This window comes from Clytia hemisphaerica, unplaced genomic scaffold (genome assembly GCF_902728285.1).
Source record: "Clytia hemisphaerica strain Z4C2 unplaced genomic scaffold, Clytia hemisphaerica genome assembly, whole genome shotgun sequence".
Taxonomy (NCBI): Eukaryota; Metazoa; Cnidaria; class Hydrozoa; order Leptothecata; family Clytiidae; genus Clytia; species Clytia hemisphaerica.
The window spans coordinates 442,839-463,573 of NW_027103929.1; the positions used below are offsets into that span (position 1 = coordinate 442,839).

The 20,735-nt window shown below is 35.4% G+C and overlaps 1 protein-coding gene across 1 annotated transcript; it reads left to right on the forward strand.

The window, feature by feature from the left end:
* The first annotated feature begins 5,460 nt into the window (after positions 1-5,460).
* Positions 5,461-19,925, forward strand: LOC136809757 (protein TFG-like). Its single transcript, XM_067066310.1, has 5 exons — positions 5,461-5,775; positions 15,867-15,950; positions 16,756-16,947; positions 17,615-17,767; positions 18,432-19,925. The coding sequence occupies exons 1-5, from the start codon at positions 5,583-5,585 to the stop codon at positions 18,989-18,991; spliced, it is 1,182 nt and encodes a 393-aa protein (XP_066922411.1). The 5' UTR covers positions 5,461-5,582; the 3' UTR covers positions 18,992-19,925.
* Positions 19,926-20,735: the final 810 nt, after the last annotated feature.

A 20,735-nucleotide genomic window follows, 5' to 3' on the forward strand; every position in this document is an offset into this window, starting at 1 on the left:
ATAGAACACCCCTTTCTCAGTGACCCAGTGAAGTTTTGAAACCCGCCGTGTCTTAATATAGGATCTCCAAAGCTCACTAAGTGATAACCTTTAACTTCCTCTGGTAGGGAAAAATTGACTTTCAACTAATATTCAAGAATTCTTAAAAAAACTGAGATTGACCGGGGTAAGACGGTAAGACCATAAATAAGATCTTTGATTTGGGTCTATGCAATTTCTTTCACCGGGTAATTCATCATTGAGTGGAGCTGACCGGGTCACTGATATAGGGGTGTAATAAAAGAATTTGTATACATAATCTCCTTGATACAATCGGGTGCATAGTTCTTCGCGCTTCGATGGTGAACAAACGATTTTTCTGTCGTGTCTTAGTCAAGTTGACAATCAAGAGTCATGTCTACCTGAGAACGATCTCGATTATCGGTTCACCCAGTGGTCCCTATAAAAGGCAACGAATGAATTAAAAAGAGTTGTCATGAAACTAATTTTGCGGTATATTCAGGGCTTCATTAGATTATTGAGCTTATCTTTAGATAGAAGTCAACGACCTTAAATAGGGGCGTGTATGAAAAAATTATTTTACTAGAAGAAAAGATATATATTAAAATGGTATAAAGGATGACGATAAAACCAGGTGAAACATTCGAGAACGAAATACCTTTTCCTAATTAATGTTGTATGTGCTATGACGATGCGTTGACTTCTCGATCCGGGATACTTGATAGCTCTACCATTATTCGGCAAGTCCATTTGGAATATCTAGAAAGAAAAGCAATATATTCAAATTATTTTAATCTTCAACTGGCAAAACCACATCTTAATACCGATCAAATATGAAACAGTTGACACACAACAGCGTTTCAAAACCTTTCTAACATTTTTAAATGTCCATCATGTGGCGTTAGAAGATCTTTACAGTCCCCAAATCGGTGAAATTCTGTACTCAAATACCTTACGTATCTGCCGCTTTAGGTGGATTAAACTTCGCGTGGAGTAATTGAAAATGGCATCGACCTCTAACTTCGCGTGGAGTAATTGAAAATGGCATCGACCTCTAACGTTAGAGGTCGATGAAAATGGTAAATTCGTAATTTTCATGAGTTTTGGCCCTTTTCGCAAAACTTAGTTTTTCCTATAAATTGAAAATCCGTTAAAACTAAAGAAATTTGGTGAAATCTAGTGAAAAAGAGGCTGCATCGCAGCGAATTTTTTAAAATTCTCAATTCTCTAAAAAAAAGTACATGCGAAAATTAATCGACTTAGGGTAATAATAGCGGTATTCTAAGTCGCGCCATTAAGACAAAAGTGACGAGAAATTAAAAACTCCCACTCGCACAAGACAGAGATGTAATGTGTATTCCAACAAGGATATGATGTGTATTTCCTTCGTTGTGAGACAGGGAGATAGGAAAGCAAAACATCACTCACACACTTGCATGAGACAGGGATGTAATATGGTATATTTCCTTTGTTGTGACACAGGGAGGTGCGAGAGGCGGGAGAGCTAAAATACCACTCGCGTGATACAGGGATAATACGTATCTGATAAAATAATATTTCTTCCCACTATTTTACCGAGCTTTTTACGTTGCCTTAATATACATTAATGCTTGCAAGAAAGCATAAAAAAGCAAGCTTTTATCCCCTATTGATCGTGATATAAAGAGGGCCTTAGATAATATCCTTGAACTCATTCGCATGTCAATGACCTTCTTAAAGTAACTCTCACAGGAATCTGCGAAGACGTCATCCTAATAGACGTAATAAAAAACTTACCATTGTTGAAAGAATAACTTTTCGTAATCACTTGGGAATATAATTACTACTTGCATCGTGTTTACGCCATATTTCTCATCTCTTCACTTTTTCTACCGTGTAGGAGTGCCAAACATGAGATTTCTATAAGGAAATTTGAAAAACTCCACCACAGAAATATTTTCAATATTTTGCTCAATTTTTCGACTGCAAGTTGTGGGGTAACAGAAATATATATCAATGTGTTCCTTATAAGAGCCGCTAAACGAATATCGTATTTTTGTTTTCACCACGACGTGTTATTGAACGTTTTAAGTACTTTTTGTTTTAAGCCTTTGATCTTTCTTTTTTTTCTTTTGTTTAGCGTGGCGCTAAATGATGTGATTACTCATTTTTTTGTCGTTTAAAATATGACAGTGTGCTCGACTGAAAAGACCAGGAAAGGTTTACCAACAAAAAAGAAAAAATGAAGCATTTGCAACAAGAACTTTATTCTAATTCTCCAATGTTGAGCCACAATGGAATCTTATCTGAATTTTTCGTTGACATTTACAAAACGCCAGATGTAACAGATTTCATTGGCTGCATTTCAACAATGATTGAGAAACATACATGCTCTCTTGCAGAAGGAAAGTACGGTCCAGATGCAAAGATTTATCAAGACTTATTTGATGACTTAGTTATGCCTTTGATGCGCAAGTATTTTGACTTGGATGGAGATATTTTGTTGCGTGCAGCAATAAAGGTTGCCAATGATTTAAAGAAGAGTGGCAAATTGTAAACCAGAATTTTTAGAAAAAGGAGTGCAAATTTAAAATGGGCCAGTGTAGAAGACCATAAAACATTTCCCAAAAAAGAGGAACAAATTATTCATATTTAAGGAAATTCAATCAATTGAATGAACATTATCATGGAAAGTGCTCAATACGTTAACGATCGCGTAAGCGTGAAACAGACTGAAGTATCTATGTTTTAATTTTTGAAGAAAAATAAATATTTTAATATTGGATTGATTGACATAAAATTTTACTTTAAAGCTTTTTTCACATGTACGTAAAATTTTACTTAGCCGTTTAGCCGTATGTCCTACTTATTGAGATTATGTTACGTAGACTAAACAGAGGATAAACTTATCTGAAGTGGCTTGTTTTGTTGTTTGGGGAATCCTGCTTGTCAAATTATGATGGTGTCGTGTGGCGAGATTACTTTAATCAATGCTATTCTATATCTTCGTTTAAAAAAAAGATAATTTATTAAATTGAGAAAATATTTTTATTATAATTGTTTACACAGCAATTAAAATGTGTGCTGCTAACTTATATTGAATATATTTCTCTCTTTCCATTTCCCTATTCATTCTTTTTCCGATTCAAAATGCTACTAGCTTTATCACATTTTCTTTGTTACATCCTGAGCAAGTCTCAAAAAACTAACAGATATAGCGCGTCTTTTTCCTAGAAATCTAACTAAGGTCCTAACTTATTACGGTTATTAAAGCTAACGACGGTCCTGTTTTTTTGCGGGTTTTAAATGTGGGAGTATTTTTTCCAAAAAAATTAAAATTAAAATGGTATTACTATGGTGTTTTAAGTAAATCAGGGATTACTAAATGCCTTAAGCTGATGACTAGCTGATTTTAACTGTGATAATTATATTTCATCTTTTTTTTAAATAAGTTACTTTGAAAATAAGTTCTTTCGTTCTTTTGACCTAAGCTAAATTAGATTTTAGTTCAAAAAACAGCTTTTACTTTAGGGAATTATGATAATTTTCTTATAGTTACGTCCTTATTTGTTTTTTATTGCTGACAGTCAACGCGCGACAGTAAGTTACCGTGAGTATACACTGTGACGATAAATCCCGATTCTTTTCAACGCGCAATCAACGAGAAGAAGACTAGCCATGGCAATCATCCAGGATCTTTAGGTAAAGGGCGTGTACCAATCAAATCCCGATTAAGCTTTTTTCACATGCACGTAAAATTTTACTTTAGACTTACTATTTCCCCGACATTATGTAGAGTTTTTGAGATACTTATCTCAAAACATAACGTACAGGGTTTTTATAATTAGGAATCGCAATAAAATTAGGCTTAGAGAATCGAAAATTTATTATTGATAACTTTGTACCCTTACCGGAACTAAAAAGGAGAAAACAAAGGAAAATTTTGAGAATTTTACGACCCTTAGCGGGACAAATTTGACCAATTACCAGGGGGTAAAAAGTTGAAATTTCTCAATTTTTCCGAACCTTAGGGAGACAAAAATTTGATTTTTTTGATTTTCCGACCCTTAGCAGCACATACCGTACCCTCCGTTTGCCAAAAAGTACACCCCCCCTCAAAAAAACATACTCAGAACACATCGGAAAAAAAGATCACCTTGTCGGCTGCTTTCGATTTAAGGGCTCTGACCATGGTCGGAAAATTGATTTTAGTATTCATAAAAGTTATGTTTTAAGGTTCTTTAACACTTTTATTTTAACAAAGAATTGCTTTTTAATCAAACCCCTTAAGAGTAATTAAGAATTTAATTACAAAATGACGTTATGAACTTTAAAAAGACGTTAATAATATGTTGTACCACCTTCTTTTATAAAAATTGCTAAGTTTTAATGGGATGTTCTGGAGTTTTTATAAGATACTTCATTAATTGGTCATTAAAAGTAACGAGATGACGCGTTCTTTAGAAAAAGTAACAAAATTGTTTTATTACAGGTTAACGACCAACCAAATCAAATAAAAGCTTGTAAAAACTCCAGCTTGTCCCGTTTTAATGGGTAATGAACCTTTTTGTTTCGAAGTTTTTTCAAACTGTCCGCAAAGAATTGAACTGTTTTAAATTTTTCGGAAAAATTTTCTAAATTAATGCATCAAAAGTTATGGCCGTTTTTCTATGAAAAATTGGGATGGAAAATTGGTCAAAAAGCCACTATTTTTTCGCTAAAAGATACACCATCTACCGCAAAAAAATTTTCAAAATGTTTTTTCTCCGCCGAAACTAAGCTCTTCAAAGTTGAAATACTCTTCTTCGCAAAAGTCTTAATTTTCTTCTTTGTCAATTTTTTTCATTGCGATTTTTAAATTTTCAGACTTAAGGATAATTGGCCTAACAGAAAATGTATAACATGCCACAGTTTTGTTGGCTACATCAAGTAGAACTTTACAATTTGTAAGTCAAGTAAGTGGCAAATATTAAAAATTAAGTATGGTTAGAGCCCTCCTTAAGGTAAATGACCTACCGTACGTGCAACCCTTGGTCTTTTTTGATAGCTTTCCAAAAAGTTGCACTGTAAGGGGGGGCCTGTACGCCTGTATGGGTCGAGATGTGAAAAAATGGAGAAAATATGTACTCTATAAGGGCCCCCCCCAGCAGTTTGCGTGAATATTTTCCAATTATTCCGATTTTCCCCGAAAAGAATTTCTATTTCTGAAAAATCGGGTTATTGCGTGAAACTCGAGGAAACTTTGTGTGAATGCGTGAATTCGGAAAAAAAATTGCGTGATTGCGTGAATTGAGTGTCCGCTGGGGGGCCTCCTATAAGGGTGTTATATTTTCTAAGGGTCGGGATCAGCCTTTTCTTAGGGTTAGGGTCGAGGTCAAGAGAGTATAGATTGCCTGATTGACCACTCGTACGTTAAGTTTAACCAGCATTGAGATCTTTCTAGAATGGAAATTCTGGTAAGCGGTACAAATACCAAAGGAAGAAAAAGGCTAAATCCAACGCATCAGCATAAACAAAGTTTTTACCAGCAGTCTGTTTGAAGTCCATCAACTTGTCCTGACTTTGCTTATCACTCAGTCTGAAGTTCTTTTTGAATTAAAAGGATGTCATTTGGGTCTCCTATAATTGACTTAACTGGTAAACTAATAATTAAAGCTCAGCTTGGAAGTGACATTAGAAAAATTCCCATTCATAATGAAGAAATCACTTACGATGAATTATTACTGATGATGCAAAGATTGTTCAGTGGCAAAATAAAGAGTTCAGATGATGTATTAATGAAATACAAAGATGAAGGTATGTTGAATTCAGATGTCATGATTGTCAATTTATTTTCGACTAACACACTTTTAACATACAGTAACCAGCTTGGTAAAATTTGTGTTTCAATTTAGATGAAAATAAGCTCTGCTAAGAGGCTGACAGTTTGTGGAAGTACCTCAATTTTAAGCATGTTCAAAGTTCACAATAACAACTTTCTTTTTATTACATAAGCCAAACGAGTGAGAACAAGTCAGAAAATTAAAAGTCAGTGCTCCGTGGGGTTGTGACGACGTAGTAGTTTACGAAATTGTTACCATTTGTTCCTTCATAGGGTGGTCATCGAAAAATAGTTCTATTCGCGTCACTCGCCCGCATCAAATTTTCTGCTGATTTTCCGGTGCGGAGATCCAGTATGGATTTCGTGTAACTAACGCCGAAGTTCTTCGGCGTACAACTGAAAAGTTTTTGGCGCATTGGCGTAAGGGTACTTCAGTGAGGCTGGAACTTCGATTTTTGAGGATTACGATTTTACCAGCTTTTTAGCGATTTTTGCCTCGCTAACCCAAATCTCGCAACCTCTTTACCTTAAAGGAAGATCGAAATTAGAGTTTTTCAGCATTCCGAAAAAAACGCAAAGCAAAAAATTTTTCATCTTCACAGGATCGATTCTCAACAACAAAATACATCTTTTGGTCTTCAGGTTTGTTTCTGACGTTTTTCCTTCAAATATCGACCACCGTAGGTCGGGGAAACTTCGGACAGATTTTCAAGTTTTTTCTTTATTTCTCCTGGAATATGAAAAAAAGATCAACCAAACTTACAGCCTAGACTAATGTTAATTTTTCTTTCAGAAAAAAGACTATAAATTGTTTACCTTTATTCCTGCAGCTTCCCAACATCCAAGCTCTCCAACATCACAAGCCGAATGAAATTACTTTTGATTTCCCGTAGAAATTATGCGATGAAAAATCCGGGGGTCGAAGAATGAAGACTTTTTATTTCCGAACAAGTTATCTTTGCTTATAACGAAGTATTACTTTTCAATATATTTGCTGAATATAATGTTTGATTACAAAAATACTTTACACTGTATTTAAAGTTTGAAAAAGTCGATTCTACTATTCTACTCACCTCTTTGTTTTCATGTCAAACCCCCGTCTCAAAAGAAGTCCCAGAATCCCGAGATTTTTGCAGTCGGGCGTTCAAAACAAAGGCGTTTTTATTTTTCCGCCCACTTACGAATTTTTCTTTATAATAGGCATTTAAAATATCAAATTTAAAAATAATAGTATAAAACCTTATTTTCTACCGTATAGTATTTCTTCTAAAACGAAAAAACAAAATACACTAGAAAAATAAAGAATTTACGAGTGTTCTCAAGCCACCCAAAATGAACTTTCATTCGTCCGCGTCATCGAATTGTTGTATACGTCACGATCCATTGTCAACCATTGTCCAATCCCGTAAGCGATGGAAATGCCGTCAGTAATAATCTGAGAAGAGAACAATAACATTATGACATCACACAAATAAATTAGCTGGGAAAGTCTGCGAGGACAACATGCGGTCTTAACATTTTTCCCTCGCAAGTTTGGGGGGAAAACGAAAGTACTCTATATTTTATGTATGGGGAAGTGTAAGAAAGATTTACAAAATAGAAAAGTTTCGTTTTGGGGTAAAGAATCAGTATTGTGAATTTAAACGAGTTTCTATTTTGCAATTTTTATACAGAGCCAAATAAAGATTTTTTCTATTGTTCTTGCTCGATTGCCTCTAACGATAAGTTCCGTAGTTATGAGGTTATCGAGACAAAAATGTGACGAATTTGCGCGGAAACGAAATTTAACATTAGTCTAGGCTGACTTACTGTACATAACATTTGTGTTATTGTCTTTCAGAAAACAAACTTTACAAGTAAATCCGCCAGGTCATTATGAAAGAAACACCATCTCAAGTTCAGAAAGGTTAACTTCGTAAAATGTTAAACTTCGGAATGATTTGCCGTCACTCCAACGATCTACCATCATGACTGGATGCTGCGCCATTTCAAAACAAAAACATTGAATTTGAAGTGCTATTTGTTAAAAAATACCAAGAGACAAATTTGCGTGAGCCGAGAAATTAACGACATAAAGATACGGATTGCGCTTAATTGGTCATTAATTTTCTGGGCGTGCGATGGAAGTGTGAATAATAAAACTACCAATCATTAGTTTTTGCACGTAATTTTTTATGGACGCTAAACACTTGACGAGAGGGTCTTCCTCAGAGTGAATTGGTGAAACAAACACGTTTTATAAGAACTTTTTCGATTAGACTGTCTCGTTTCATTATGGTTACTATCATATCGTTATATTTCATTAGATATTTTTCTTATTTTTCGCAGGACTTTCGGATGCTAAGTTCTAAGTATTATTTTTTTCGGAAGCCCATAAACTTTACCGACTTTCAAATAAAGTAGCAACGGTCTTTTTAAAACACCCCTGTGTCGACTCCCGCTCCACTTGAAAAATTGGGCCGAGATTTCGTACCCGGTGGGATAACATCTTTATTCAATTTCAACCTCGCATTAGAAAAACTTCAAAACGACCCCAACAGATTTTGATAAAAATTTCAACCCTTTTTTTCTATGTGTTGTTTTGAGTGTGAAACATGGGTGTTATAGAGATAAGCGAGAGAGCTAAATGTTCATTGTGAAAAAACTGTTTCAAGTTTTATTTTTCGCAATATGAGAATTTAGTTTTGATTCCCGTATTACATTTTACATTCCCGTATTACGTATACATGCACTTTAGTAGTTTCTATGAAATCAGTAAAAAGCCATCGCTGTGGACAAATAGGTGTTTTATACAAGTCAAGTGAAATTTGATGTTTGCTAAAAATATCGTTTTAAATAACTTGAGTTACTGTTGACTTTCATATTCAACTTGACTATACTAGGAGGCCACGGCTTTTTTCTACACAGCCAGCGGAATAATAAAACCCAGTCTTTGATGAGGTTTCCAATTTATCAACAGATAGAAAATTGACTTTCTATTCAACAGTAGACTACAATTTTGATTTAGATAATTGTTCGACGATGGACCAGGTGGACGTGCGAGGAAATTAGCGCGATCAAGATCGTGGTTAAAAGTAACCCAATATACTACACAAGGCTTGCCTAATTTTTAGTAGTGAAAGAAATTGGAACGAAACGCCGTACTGTAAATCACGCATTAAATACTAATTAAATGTTTTGTTACCAGTGGGACTACGGGCGGTTCACAAGTTCGTCGATGCAGGTTTTATAGATTAGATTAAAAAGAGATTCGAAAAGAAATGAATACAAAATACCTACCGAGTAAGTAAGAACTTTAATGGTAGACTAGAAACATAATATTGTATCTCATTCTGGTATATGTCTTACCTTACTTTAAATAAGACACCCCTATCTCACAGTGGCCCCGGTGGAGTTTTTTCCAACAGAGAGGATAAAAATTCCCAGTGGGGCTGGAAGATCTGTGACACAGGGGTGTAATAAGCACATACCATTTGACGGAATTTAAAATTTTGAACTTATCGTCTTTTGATTTGAGTTAAAGGTTAAATGTTACGATTGCGAAATTTAGTTTGTTAATTATATCGACTATAAGACGATAGAGCAAGTATGTCGGAAGCATACGAAGGAGTGCAACAATAGTTAAAGACAATGAACTTACAGTTACAAATCTCTTCATCTAGTTCGACAGGGTCTATAACCGCCTATAACCCTCCAGTAATATAGTGATACAGAGGTTTCTTGAGTCAAAATGATTTGTAAGCCAGCTGTAAGAACCATCGGCTGTCATATCACCAAAGCGGCCTTTTTGCTAATGATATTTCGATTGTCAATTTGCAGTATTTTTTTCACCGGGGACACATTCATTAACATTAGGCAAAAAAGGAACAGGTAAACAGGTTCTATCACAACCATTCAATACAAAATGTGGAAACACCCCTGTCTTGACTACCGAGATGATAAAAATGTTTAACCTATTTTGGCTTTTGTTAAAGGGCCGAATGATGATAACTTAGGGGTAGTTTTCACATCAAAGCCACAATAAATTGATTATATTTATTTTGGAGAAATTCGGCACCTGGATCTGGCGAAATCACTGATCACTTTAGGCGTACAAACGAGCACAAAGTTTTGCGAGGCCGAAATAGCGCAAAGTTTACGACAAACTTTCACGAATCGTTAATTTTAAAATTTTTAAACAAATGATGGCTTATTGAAGGAACAGACAATTCTTGAATGAATTAAATTGCAACCTTTGTCTTTTGACTTGTGAATGAGGCTTTTTCAGGCTAAAAGTGCAATGAATCCGTGCGAATCTTATATTTATTACAGTTTTTTACAGATTTTCTATTGGGTCAAAAACTTTTCGTCTGCATAAACTTTTGCGAATGGCCTGAAAGAGAAATTTCTTTTCTGCATAAACTTTCGCCAGCAGAATTTTTCGCAACTTTTGCAAATTTTGGCCTTTTTGGCGAAAGTAAATGTCTTTGAAAATTCTGAACAGGCCAAGTTTATGCTCGTAAAAATTTATCAAAAGAATTACAAATCTATAGAACCTCAAAATCGTAATAAATATCAAATTTTCGACATCATTTTATAGTTTAATACCTGTTATAGTCGAAGAGCAACAGTCTTTATCGGATTTAAGGTATATTTTTCCATTTTAAGGCAATTTTTATTCAAAAGTTCTCATTTATATCCAACGATTCGCGAAAGTTTCTGCTCGCGAAAGTTTGTACGCCTAAAATACATACACTACTGTCACACCACCATGGAAAGAGCATGACAAACGCGTCTTCAAGTGTACCGGAGGCTCTTTAATTAGTTACCATAATCTTAGATTTAAATCATTAGAATTTGCCACCAACATAGCAAGCATTAAGAATTGTTTGACATATTCTAATGTTCTAATGAAGAAAATCCACCATCATCGACTTCTAATAAAAAAGAGTTTTCCCTTTACCTTACTTTATACTAATAAAGCACCAAATTATCTGCACGTTTATCATCAATGTCTGGTGACGTCAGAACAAAGTTCTTATAATTGCTTCGAAATCACATTATGTTTCTCTTGGGATTCGTTTAAAGAAGATATTTCTCGGCTGACGGTAAAGCTATTCTCGCAGTGACTTTCTCGGCGAATTTATGTAGCAACTTTGAAGAGCTATTGAAGATTGAGGAATGCATATTTTTAGCCCAAATAACTTTTAACGTGACATTCAATGTCTCCTCTTTTCATCACGTAAATAAAATTATGAGGTCGCCGCTTTAGATATCCAACAAATCTCTTTACAATGGAAGATGGTAAAATATCGTGGTTTTCTTCAATTTCTTCTTCGTTTTTCTTTCGGCGTTCCGTCGCTTGACATGTATCGTCGAGTGTACTTCATTTCTGAGCTGTGAAAGAAAAAAGTACGATAAAATGTTAAATCCTCGCGAAGTAATCACTTGTTAAAGATTTTAGTCCGAAGTTTCCTTCATTCCGAAGTTTCCCCGACCTACGGCACTTTCCTTTTCCCCTCGAACGCGCAAGAAAAATATGATTAGCTCGCATTCTCGCGCGGGCGAATAAAGATGAGGCGGCAATCTTGCACTGAGGGTGCTACTTAGTTTCCGCCCTTTTTTGCGCCCACAATAGAATGAACCAAATACGGGGGTATTCCAAATAATAAACGATGTCGTTTTGTAAGTGTTTATTTTCTAAGAGATACAAATAGTATTTTGAATATAATTAACTTATTTATTTAAGTATTTTTGAGCCCAAATTTAAATATCTGGTTAAATAAAAAACAAATGATAGCAGTTCTGTTTTTCCTCAAATCCCCGGGAAAAGTTTTTTTGCCGACTTGGCTATTTTACAAATTTCGGAAAAGAATTCCCATAGGAATTCTGATACATAACCCGATTGGTTCATTTCGGAACGGCTTCAAGAAAGTCATAATGGCAGATGATTTTAAAAGTTTCTGAGGAAATGTGTGGAAATTATCGATTTTGATGGCTTGTTCATTCTTTAAAGAAAAAAGATAACAGGTATAGCTTTTTCTAATCCTGGAATATCGAGGTTCCAGCTACACTGTACTTACAAAGATTGTTTGATTTTCAGTTGGTATAAAGTAATAATTCCAGCTCGGCGTGAATGACTCCATAATCCATCGATTTTTAGCTTCCATTTGGCTAAATTTGCTTTCGCTCGCTTGCGCTCGGGTCAATTTATTAATTATGTTGGCGCGTGCGCCTCTTTTCCCATCTTGCACCCTTATTGAAAAATTGAATGTTGGTACAAAAGAAATTTTGCTTGGCGTGAGGCTTGCTGCACGGAAAAATATCTTCAGCGCGAGATTTTGTGGAATCCATACTGGGCGGAGATGCGGAAAAAGATCTGGGAAAAGCAATTTGTTCTTTTAAAGTATAGCTTTTTTCTCAATTGCTCTGACGACCATCGAAAAATTGTTTTGCTCGCGTTACCACCCGCACTGGCGTTATTTAAAAAAACCGGGAATGTTTTTGACCGCCCGTCAACCCGCCCGCACGCCTGCATGCATTTTTAACACCCGTTGCGACGTGAACAGAACATTGTTTCGATGACCGCCTAGTTTCATGATCATTGGTATACGTCCATACCTGACAGTCAGGGACTTCCTTTCACTTTATCAATATTATCAGTCAGGCAAATCCTGGCAAATGAACGGGGTGAGCATTTGCATGGGGTATTCGCCACCCAGTGTAAATGAGATAGGACGTCTCAGGCTAAAAGCGTGAAAATGAATAAAAATGAACTTCAAACTGAAAAAGGGAAAAAAGGAAGAAAACTGGGAACTTTATTTTTTCATGAAAAGTTTCTTCAATCTTTGAAGACAAAATTGACCCATGGAAAAAAAATTTCATCTATGCAGTTCTTTGAAATGAAGCAAAATATTTCCAACCCGGTTCAATTAAACTGGGTATTCGGCGCTATTACGTCACTTTCGTTTTCGACCCCGTTCATTTGCCAGGATGATTGATTATGCGCGCGGCAGTTTGTGCTATACTGTGATATCAGTTAACTTGCATCAGTGGAGGCAAACATGCAGAGCCGTCAAATTAATGACCTGGCTGGTCATTAAAATACCGTCAACTGCTCTCTAACTTGGGACGATTGGTTGAAACATGGGACTGATGATATCTGGCCTGTAGTTTCACTTACTGCTAAATCTCATTGACAACAATTTGTTTTGATAACTCCACAAAGTTTATCAATCATACTTTCTGTCATAACATGTCACGAAAACTTTCACTGATAGCGCGTCCTTCTGAACATTTTTGTTTTCATTCAAAATGGCTGGACGCCGCCAATTGGAGAATTAGAGAATGCCTGCCGCCTAACCGCCTATTGGCTGATGGGATTAACAAATAACAAGTGTGTAACTTGCCGCGTCAAACGCTCCATCGTTTTGCTACTAATTTGGTCTTCTTCGTTCCGTCCGTCCGTCTGTTACCAGCTTTTCTCAGGATTGGCTCATTAGTTTTTTCTGATTTTTTTGCACAATGATGCAAAATGGCAATGCCCAGAACGTGACGGAGGCCGATTTTTGAGAAAAAATTTATTTGGGCAAATTTGGGCAAAAAACTACCTTAAAATAGGTTTTTTTGGACTTTGTGTAAAATCCTGTCTTTACTTTTTTCTGATTTTTTGTACAAAGATGGAGGGCAAGATTCTCTAAAGAATGGCTGAAGTGGTTTTTCCCTGAAAATTCATTTTCACCTTAAAAAACGGATTTTCGTACTGTATTTTGGGGAAATTCCCTTTAACCAAATATGAAAATATAGCTTTTCTCAAAGTTGACTCATTATTTTTTTCTGATTTTTTGCAGAATGATGCAAAATGGCAATGCCTAAAATGTGACGGAGCCCGATTTTCGAAAAAAAATATATTTGGGCAAATTTGAACCAAAAACTGCCTAAAAATAGGGTATTTTAGACTTTGTGTGAAATCCTGTCATTACTTTTTTCTGATTTTTTGTACAAAGATGGAGGGCAAGATTCTCTAAAGAATGGCTGAAGTGGTTTTTCCTGGAAAATTCTTATTCGCCTTAAAAGACGGATTTTCGTATTTTGGGGAAATTCTCTTTAACCAAATAAGAAAATATAGCTTTTCTCAATGTCGATTCATATTTTTTTCTGATTTTTTGCATAATGATGCAAAATGGCAATGCCCAAAATGTGACAGAGCCAGATTTTTAAGGAACCTTTTTTTGGGCAAATTTGGGCCAAAAACAGCTTAAAAGGTTTTTTGGGCCTGTATGGTTTAAGTGATTTTCGTATTTGGGGAAATTCCTTTTTACCATTTTAAATTATTCAACACACAAGCTTTATTTTTCCATTATGAATTTTTGTACAATTATTGTCACTTTTTTCTTATTTTCATCTGATGTTAATCATTAGGTAGGTCCATTCAGCATGTTGCTTGTTTTCATATATTTCGATTTCAAAGCCTACTTGGTGCGAAAGATAAATCGTGTATTTTTTAATACGTCCTTCATTAACTCAAATCAAATGACTTTGGAGGTTTGATGAAATGGTATACATTCATAAATGATCATGAAATGGTATGTAAGTTTCCCTCCACTGATGCAAGCTACCTGACTTCACGGTACATAAAACACATTGACAAAAATATTTCCGATGCAACTTTTATATATATAGATATCTGCAATGCAATTTAAACAGTATAACCGTAACTCTTAATACAAGATAAAACACATAATTTGGACTATCACACAGTACCGAGTACAATCAATATGGGATATATTTTTCAAGTTCAGATTTTTCGTCATATTTATAAATATAGAAAACTCTGAACGAGAAAAATATATCCTATATTGTATATACAAGTAAAAGTGTGATTTAACTGGTTTATCATAAACTTGAAAAACATCTTTAGTTTTGTTTTTCTCTTCCAATATTTTATTCTTTTACTTTTATTTAGATGAAATCAACATCAAAACATTCGAAAAAAGAATTGAATGGTCATTAAAAGATCAAAACATTCTTTTCATAAATTCTTTTGATAAGTTGTGTGTATTGGAAGTGAAGAGAAAACCTTTCTAATCAGAAATTGTAAAAAATATTATCTCTCCCTTACCAGACCCATTTTTTTGAATGCGGTCTTGTATGTGTACGGTACAATATGAAATACAGCATTTATGTACGCATTTTTAGCCAATCAGATTGCTCATATTTTTCATTTTGATGATAAGAATTTATAATACTTACTAAAAACAAAAAGTTTGATGCTTACTTCAGAAAATTATGTATTTCCATTGACTAAACAATTCTGTAAATTGATAAAATTAATGATGATAATTTTTTTTTCAGTCATCCAAAGTGCTCATATATTGAGTTCTAATCTTGAGCCCTAAGCCTATGCAGGATTGCAGAGTTTGATTAAACGAGATAAATCTCGAAAAAAGCTTGTGTTTTGATGCACTTCCGTGCGATTGATATAATGCACATTGTGACACACTGCTATATTGTGACTCTCGAGCACCAACCCTCCAATCCAACCCTAACCCTATATGAAAAATTTCAGATGTTTTGGAGAACCACTGGTCTAAATTCCTTGAAAGAATATTTGGATGTAAACAGCTGCCAAATCTGCAAATTATTTGAGGCTTTTTATCTGATAAGTGTCATAAATAAGCATTTGAGTTGGCATTTGGATTAGTTTCTGCAACAATTGTGGGGTCTCTTGTAAAGCATTAGATCCTCAATCCTTTAGGTACCTTAAAGCTGTTAGTAGTAGATTCGTCTTGTTTGCGAATAGTAAGGCTGTAAAACTAGAGAATAAATCACTAAATAAAGTGTGAAAATTTGGAGGCAACGGAATTATATAAACTGATATCTCTGACGTGCATTTAAAAGATCTCTCCCTTTTCTTTTTCAGACAAACCAGCAAAAATAATTTTTTCCTGCTGCATACAGTGCGTGGGCAACACCCAAGACAAGCTCCAATCGATTGTTTGTTTCTGGTATCCCGAACAACCATTAGGAAATTGAGGAGTTCTTTTAAGACACTTAGAAAATAACTAAATCTCTCTTTTTTCTTTAGATGGTGATTTGATCACATTATATGACAGTTCAGATTTGATGTTTGCAAAGTCGCTTAGCCGCTACTTAAAATTAACCTTGACTGGTATGTTCAGCTTTTATTTTTCGATAATAGAAAGGTGAAGCTTATGTCAATCCCTTTTGTATTTTCCAAGGAAAATTTCTTTAAAATAAATATTGAATTCGAAGCACCAAAGTGAAACCTTTGTCAATCCTCTTTGTATTTTCCAAGGAAAATCTATTTAAGATAATATTTCTTGTATATTCCTAGGACAATCATTTATTTTTGTTGTAACCTTTTTTAAATTGGGCATTTTTGTCTAAAAGTTTTGGCGATTTTTACCAATAACCTTTGAATAAGAGAATTGTAATTTCTTGAGAAAGCTTCAGGGAACCATTGGACACAGTTTTAATTAATTCCCTTGAAATAAATCAATGTTATTGAGTCACAAAATGAAATTCAAATTCCATCAGAATAGGTGAATGACCTCACGTAAGACCTTTTGTCATTATTTGGATTTAGCATTTTGTACTGCACCCTAGCTGTGAATTTGTCTGGCTTTTATTTGTGATTAATGGTATTAATAGCCTCCTTATAACTAATCGCGTCGCACACCCTAGCTGGTCAGTGTTCGAATTTACCAGCATCTCTGCATCACAAATTCACTGGACGTGTCAAAAATGGTTCGAAAGACTGAAATTGAAACTGTGACGTTGCCTTTTTTGCCAGTCTTCCGACTTGCTTAGTTAATCGGCATTCTATTTGAAATGAAAACCTGAAAGTTTCATTAATGTAACATTGGTTGATAACTACATCATAAAGTAGAAAAGGCAACGTCACAATGTTAATATCAAGCCAAATTCATCATTGTGTATCCTATATATTTCAGTGAATGGAAAGCCACAACCTTTACAAGATGATCAGATCAAAGAAATTAAAAGCGAATTGACAGTATGTCGTGATAGAATTAACGAATTAATGACGAGGTTGGACTTGTTAGCTGAAGTTGCGCCATCTTCAAGAGACGAATCTTTGCCACGTGATCAGGAACAAAGACAACAAACCAATGAGCCTGTCCAAGGTACAACAATAAGACTTTGCTGATTCAGCACCTTTTAATGTTTTTTTGTATTTTGCAAACCTTTTACTGTAGATGGCGCAAAGCTCGCCAGTAAATCTTCCAACTAGATTTCAGTGTAAAAGACACTTCACAGGTAGGCTGAATAACGGTAATACCAATACTGTACGATACGCATCCCCTAAATCAAAATCGGGGGATGCGCGCAGCCTCTTCTTTATAGGACACAAAGATTACATGTTTTTTTTATAAGCATAACGCTTATAAGCATATCAAGGCTCAGCATAACATGAGCATAAATGTCAGCCTAAAATATTTTTCAAGTGGTCATTTTTATCTGTTTAAAAAGGTTTGGTAGAGGTCAAGTAAAAAATAAGACATGCCACAGCTAGCTACATTCCACCGCTCCCAAAATCTGAATAAATTTTTACAAAATTTCTAAAATTTCATTAAAAACTTGGCTTGGGGTGAATCATAAGCATGATTCTTAAGCATATAATAAGCATAAACTATGCCTGGATGCTTTGAGAGCTTAAGCATACACGAGCCTGACCAAGGGGCATACATTTGCTTATAAAAAAAAACATGTATTGATGTGTTTGTATTTTCTAATACTTCAAATCAGCAGTTATATATGAATTTCAAATTTTATTCGACTCTTCATCATTAGAAAACACCAATCCTACTTCAAGTCAAGTGAATCAACAGAGAGAAGAACAAATCTTAGCTAACCGAGCCAACGCAGCTCTCTTCGACCCTATCCGTAAAACACCGGAACCATCGCAACCGGATAGCACTTCAAAAGACCCGTTTGCTAATATTGGTATGTATTTATAGTTATACATCTTAAAAAATCACTTCAGATTTCAAATAACTCAAGCTCGGCTTTTCCTGATTGTAGGCGATCACAATAGGTAGCACACATGAAAGGAGTGAGACGGGGGTTGGGATACGTTACTCCTGGTCCGCCCTGCGGCATGCCCGCCCTTAAGGGTAGATAAGTCCCTCAAAATACGCTGTAAAGGTTTACTTTTGATAGGGTACATTATAAGGTTGTCCTTTAGATTAGATGCTCTGTAAAGTTGTGATTTCCATATTGTTAAGCTTTTATACACTAATAGTACTGAAGTCTTGATGAATTGCAAGTCTGCCAGTAGAAGTCTGTATCTTTATGTTTTTGACTCGCACCCATCTCGTATTTACTATTTGTTTTGCACATTGGATCGATGTCTCAGGCTTATTTGTGGGTAACCTGATCATAATAAGACCTGTAATCAAACTACACTGTAAGGGTAAGAAAGGGTCGGTAAAATGCACTGTCAGGGTCCGATTTTGAATATCTTCTTGTAGAAATCGAGTCCCCCCAAACCAAAAGCTTTCCATTCAAGTTTTTTTTCTAAGTTACCGCTATGCATCACTCACTCACTCACGTGACTTATCAACTGTGAACCAAGTATAAATTCTTAAATATATTTTTCCTCCGACAGGAGCCAGTCAACCACCAAGACAGCAATCATATAGTCCTGTATCAAGCAGTACGAACATACAACAACAACAGCAGCAACCAGCTCCTCAGCAGCAACAGCAAGCTCCTGCACCGACACAAAGCTCAACTTATAATCCTCAACAACAGCCAACACAGTCATATTCGCCGGCACCACCTTCCAACCAGCAACAAGTGACATCATCGACTACTCCAGCTTCAAGTTATCCGTCCATGGAGTACAATCAACGCCAACCAAACCCATTACCGACACAACCGCAAAGTGCACCTTACCCTGCACCTAACCAACCGCCTCAGCAATCCTCTTATAACATGAACACAGCACCGGACACCACTGCAGCTCCGGTAGCCTCTTCAATGCCGTACGCACCTACTCCACCCCAACAATACCCAGATTCGAACGTCAATATGTATTCAACACCAACCTCGTACCCACAGCAACAAGCACCTCCAACGCAGCCATATCCTTCGTCCACTGCACCTCCGCCAACACAACGATATCAATATCAAGGTTATCCAGGGTACCAGCAGCCTCCTTATTAGTAATAGCTTGCTTGTACAGTCTTTTCAATGAATTTGTTTTGAGGTTTATAATCACGAAAAAGCACGGAAGCACTGGCAATCTCATTCGAAATCTAATCGATACTAAAGACGCAATGTACGTGCTACATAAGCTTATTCTTTCTATCGAGAATTTTAATATAAATAAGAAAGTTATTTCTTAACTCTTTGATGGAACCAAATGCCAGCATACACATATATATTTCTGCTCCCAAACCAAGTAAAAACATATTTGATGAGTTATGTTGTCTTTTTTGGTTTACTTGACTTCCGCTTGCTATAATTTATGTCCAGTTGAAATTCTATTGTTTTTTTTTCTTCAAATAACCTGAAGATATACTGAACTGATTTTCAAAAGTAATTTTGAAAATGCACTTTTTTTTATAAGCATGCGCGAAAATCGGGTCGAGGCTCAATATGCTTAGCAAAATCTCATTTTTAGCCTAAATTTATGCTTATTCATATACTTAGACTTTGATTTGTTAATTTTCTTTGGGTTCATGAAAATTTCGAATATTTAAGTCCGCACATTGATTTGGCTCAAAGAATGAAAGTTATCCTTGTAATTTGGTGCAGCAGGCGAAAATTTTTGGAAGCTCAAACAGCGCTTTAGAAAAGCAGCACGATTTTTTTTGCATTTCAGCTTGGAGGTATGCTTAGCATTATGCTTATTTTTTACCGAACTTGAGCCCAAGTATGCTTATAAACGTTATGCTTGTATAAAGAAAAGAGTGAACTTACACTTGAGAATGTCTTGGTTTGGTCATATCTTGACAAAAATGTTGTTATTGCTTTAAATATAATATTCGGAATTTTATTAACATCAACAAAACATTATTGTAAAATTATCACAATTTTTTACGTATACTTAAATTGCTTTTCCCTCTTTTAAAATAATATAAATATTGCTCAACAATTTTTGTGAAGAATAATTTCTCTGTCATATATGGTACCTACACTTCAGTTGCACAAGTGAAATTTAATTTACCAAAATAAGGACATCTAGGGTGACTCTAGGGTAGGGTAGAAACTAGAAAGATAAAAAGGTGATCAAACCCGGGGGGTACTAGGGCAAAATGGGTTACGGGGATGCGCCGCTGATCAGGGTACCTTTTTTAACCTCCACGAGTCCCAGGTAGGGTTGCAAAAACACTAAAATCGAAAATTCAGTTCCTCGTAGGGTGCCTTTTATTGAAAATTTCGGCAAAAGTTTTGAAACAACGAGTCCCGCCCACGTAGGGTCCATTTTTCGAACCTCCAGCGGCAAGGGTAGTACCCCCCCCTAGTAGTAGAGTTTACTCCACTGTATAATGGTAGCTTAATCGCGGTGAAGTATAGTCGTTTTTAGCCGAAGTGTACTATGATTATCGTACAGCAATAAGCCAATCATATAACGAGCGATTGCATATTACGATCTGTTTTATGTTTAGGATGAGCCCGACTGAACATCTCTGACAGGAAACTCCGAAAGAAACTGACAGAGGGAAATCTGTCATAGATACATAGATAAGATAAGATAAGATAAAATCTCTTTTCGTTTATAGAAGAAATGTAGGTTATTATGTTTTTGTACCTTTTAATAAATAGACGTAAGGTTCTTTGATAAAAAAGTGAAAACTAAAAGTTTAATTTTATTCATTATTTGACGTTTCGGTGTCTTCTTTGCACCGATCACAAGTATAGTAAAAAAAATCAAAACGAATTTCAATTTACAACATTAAAAAAA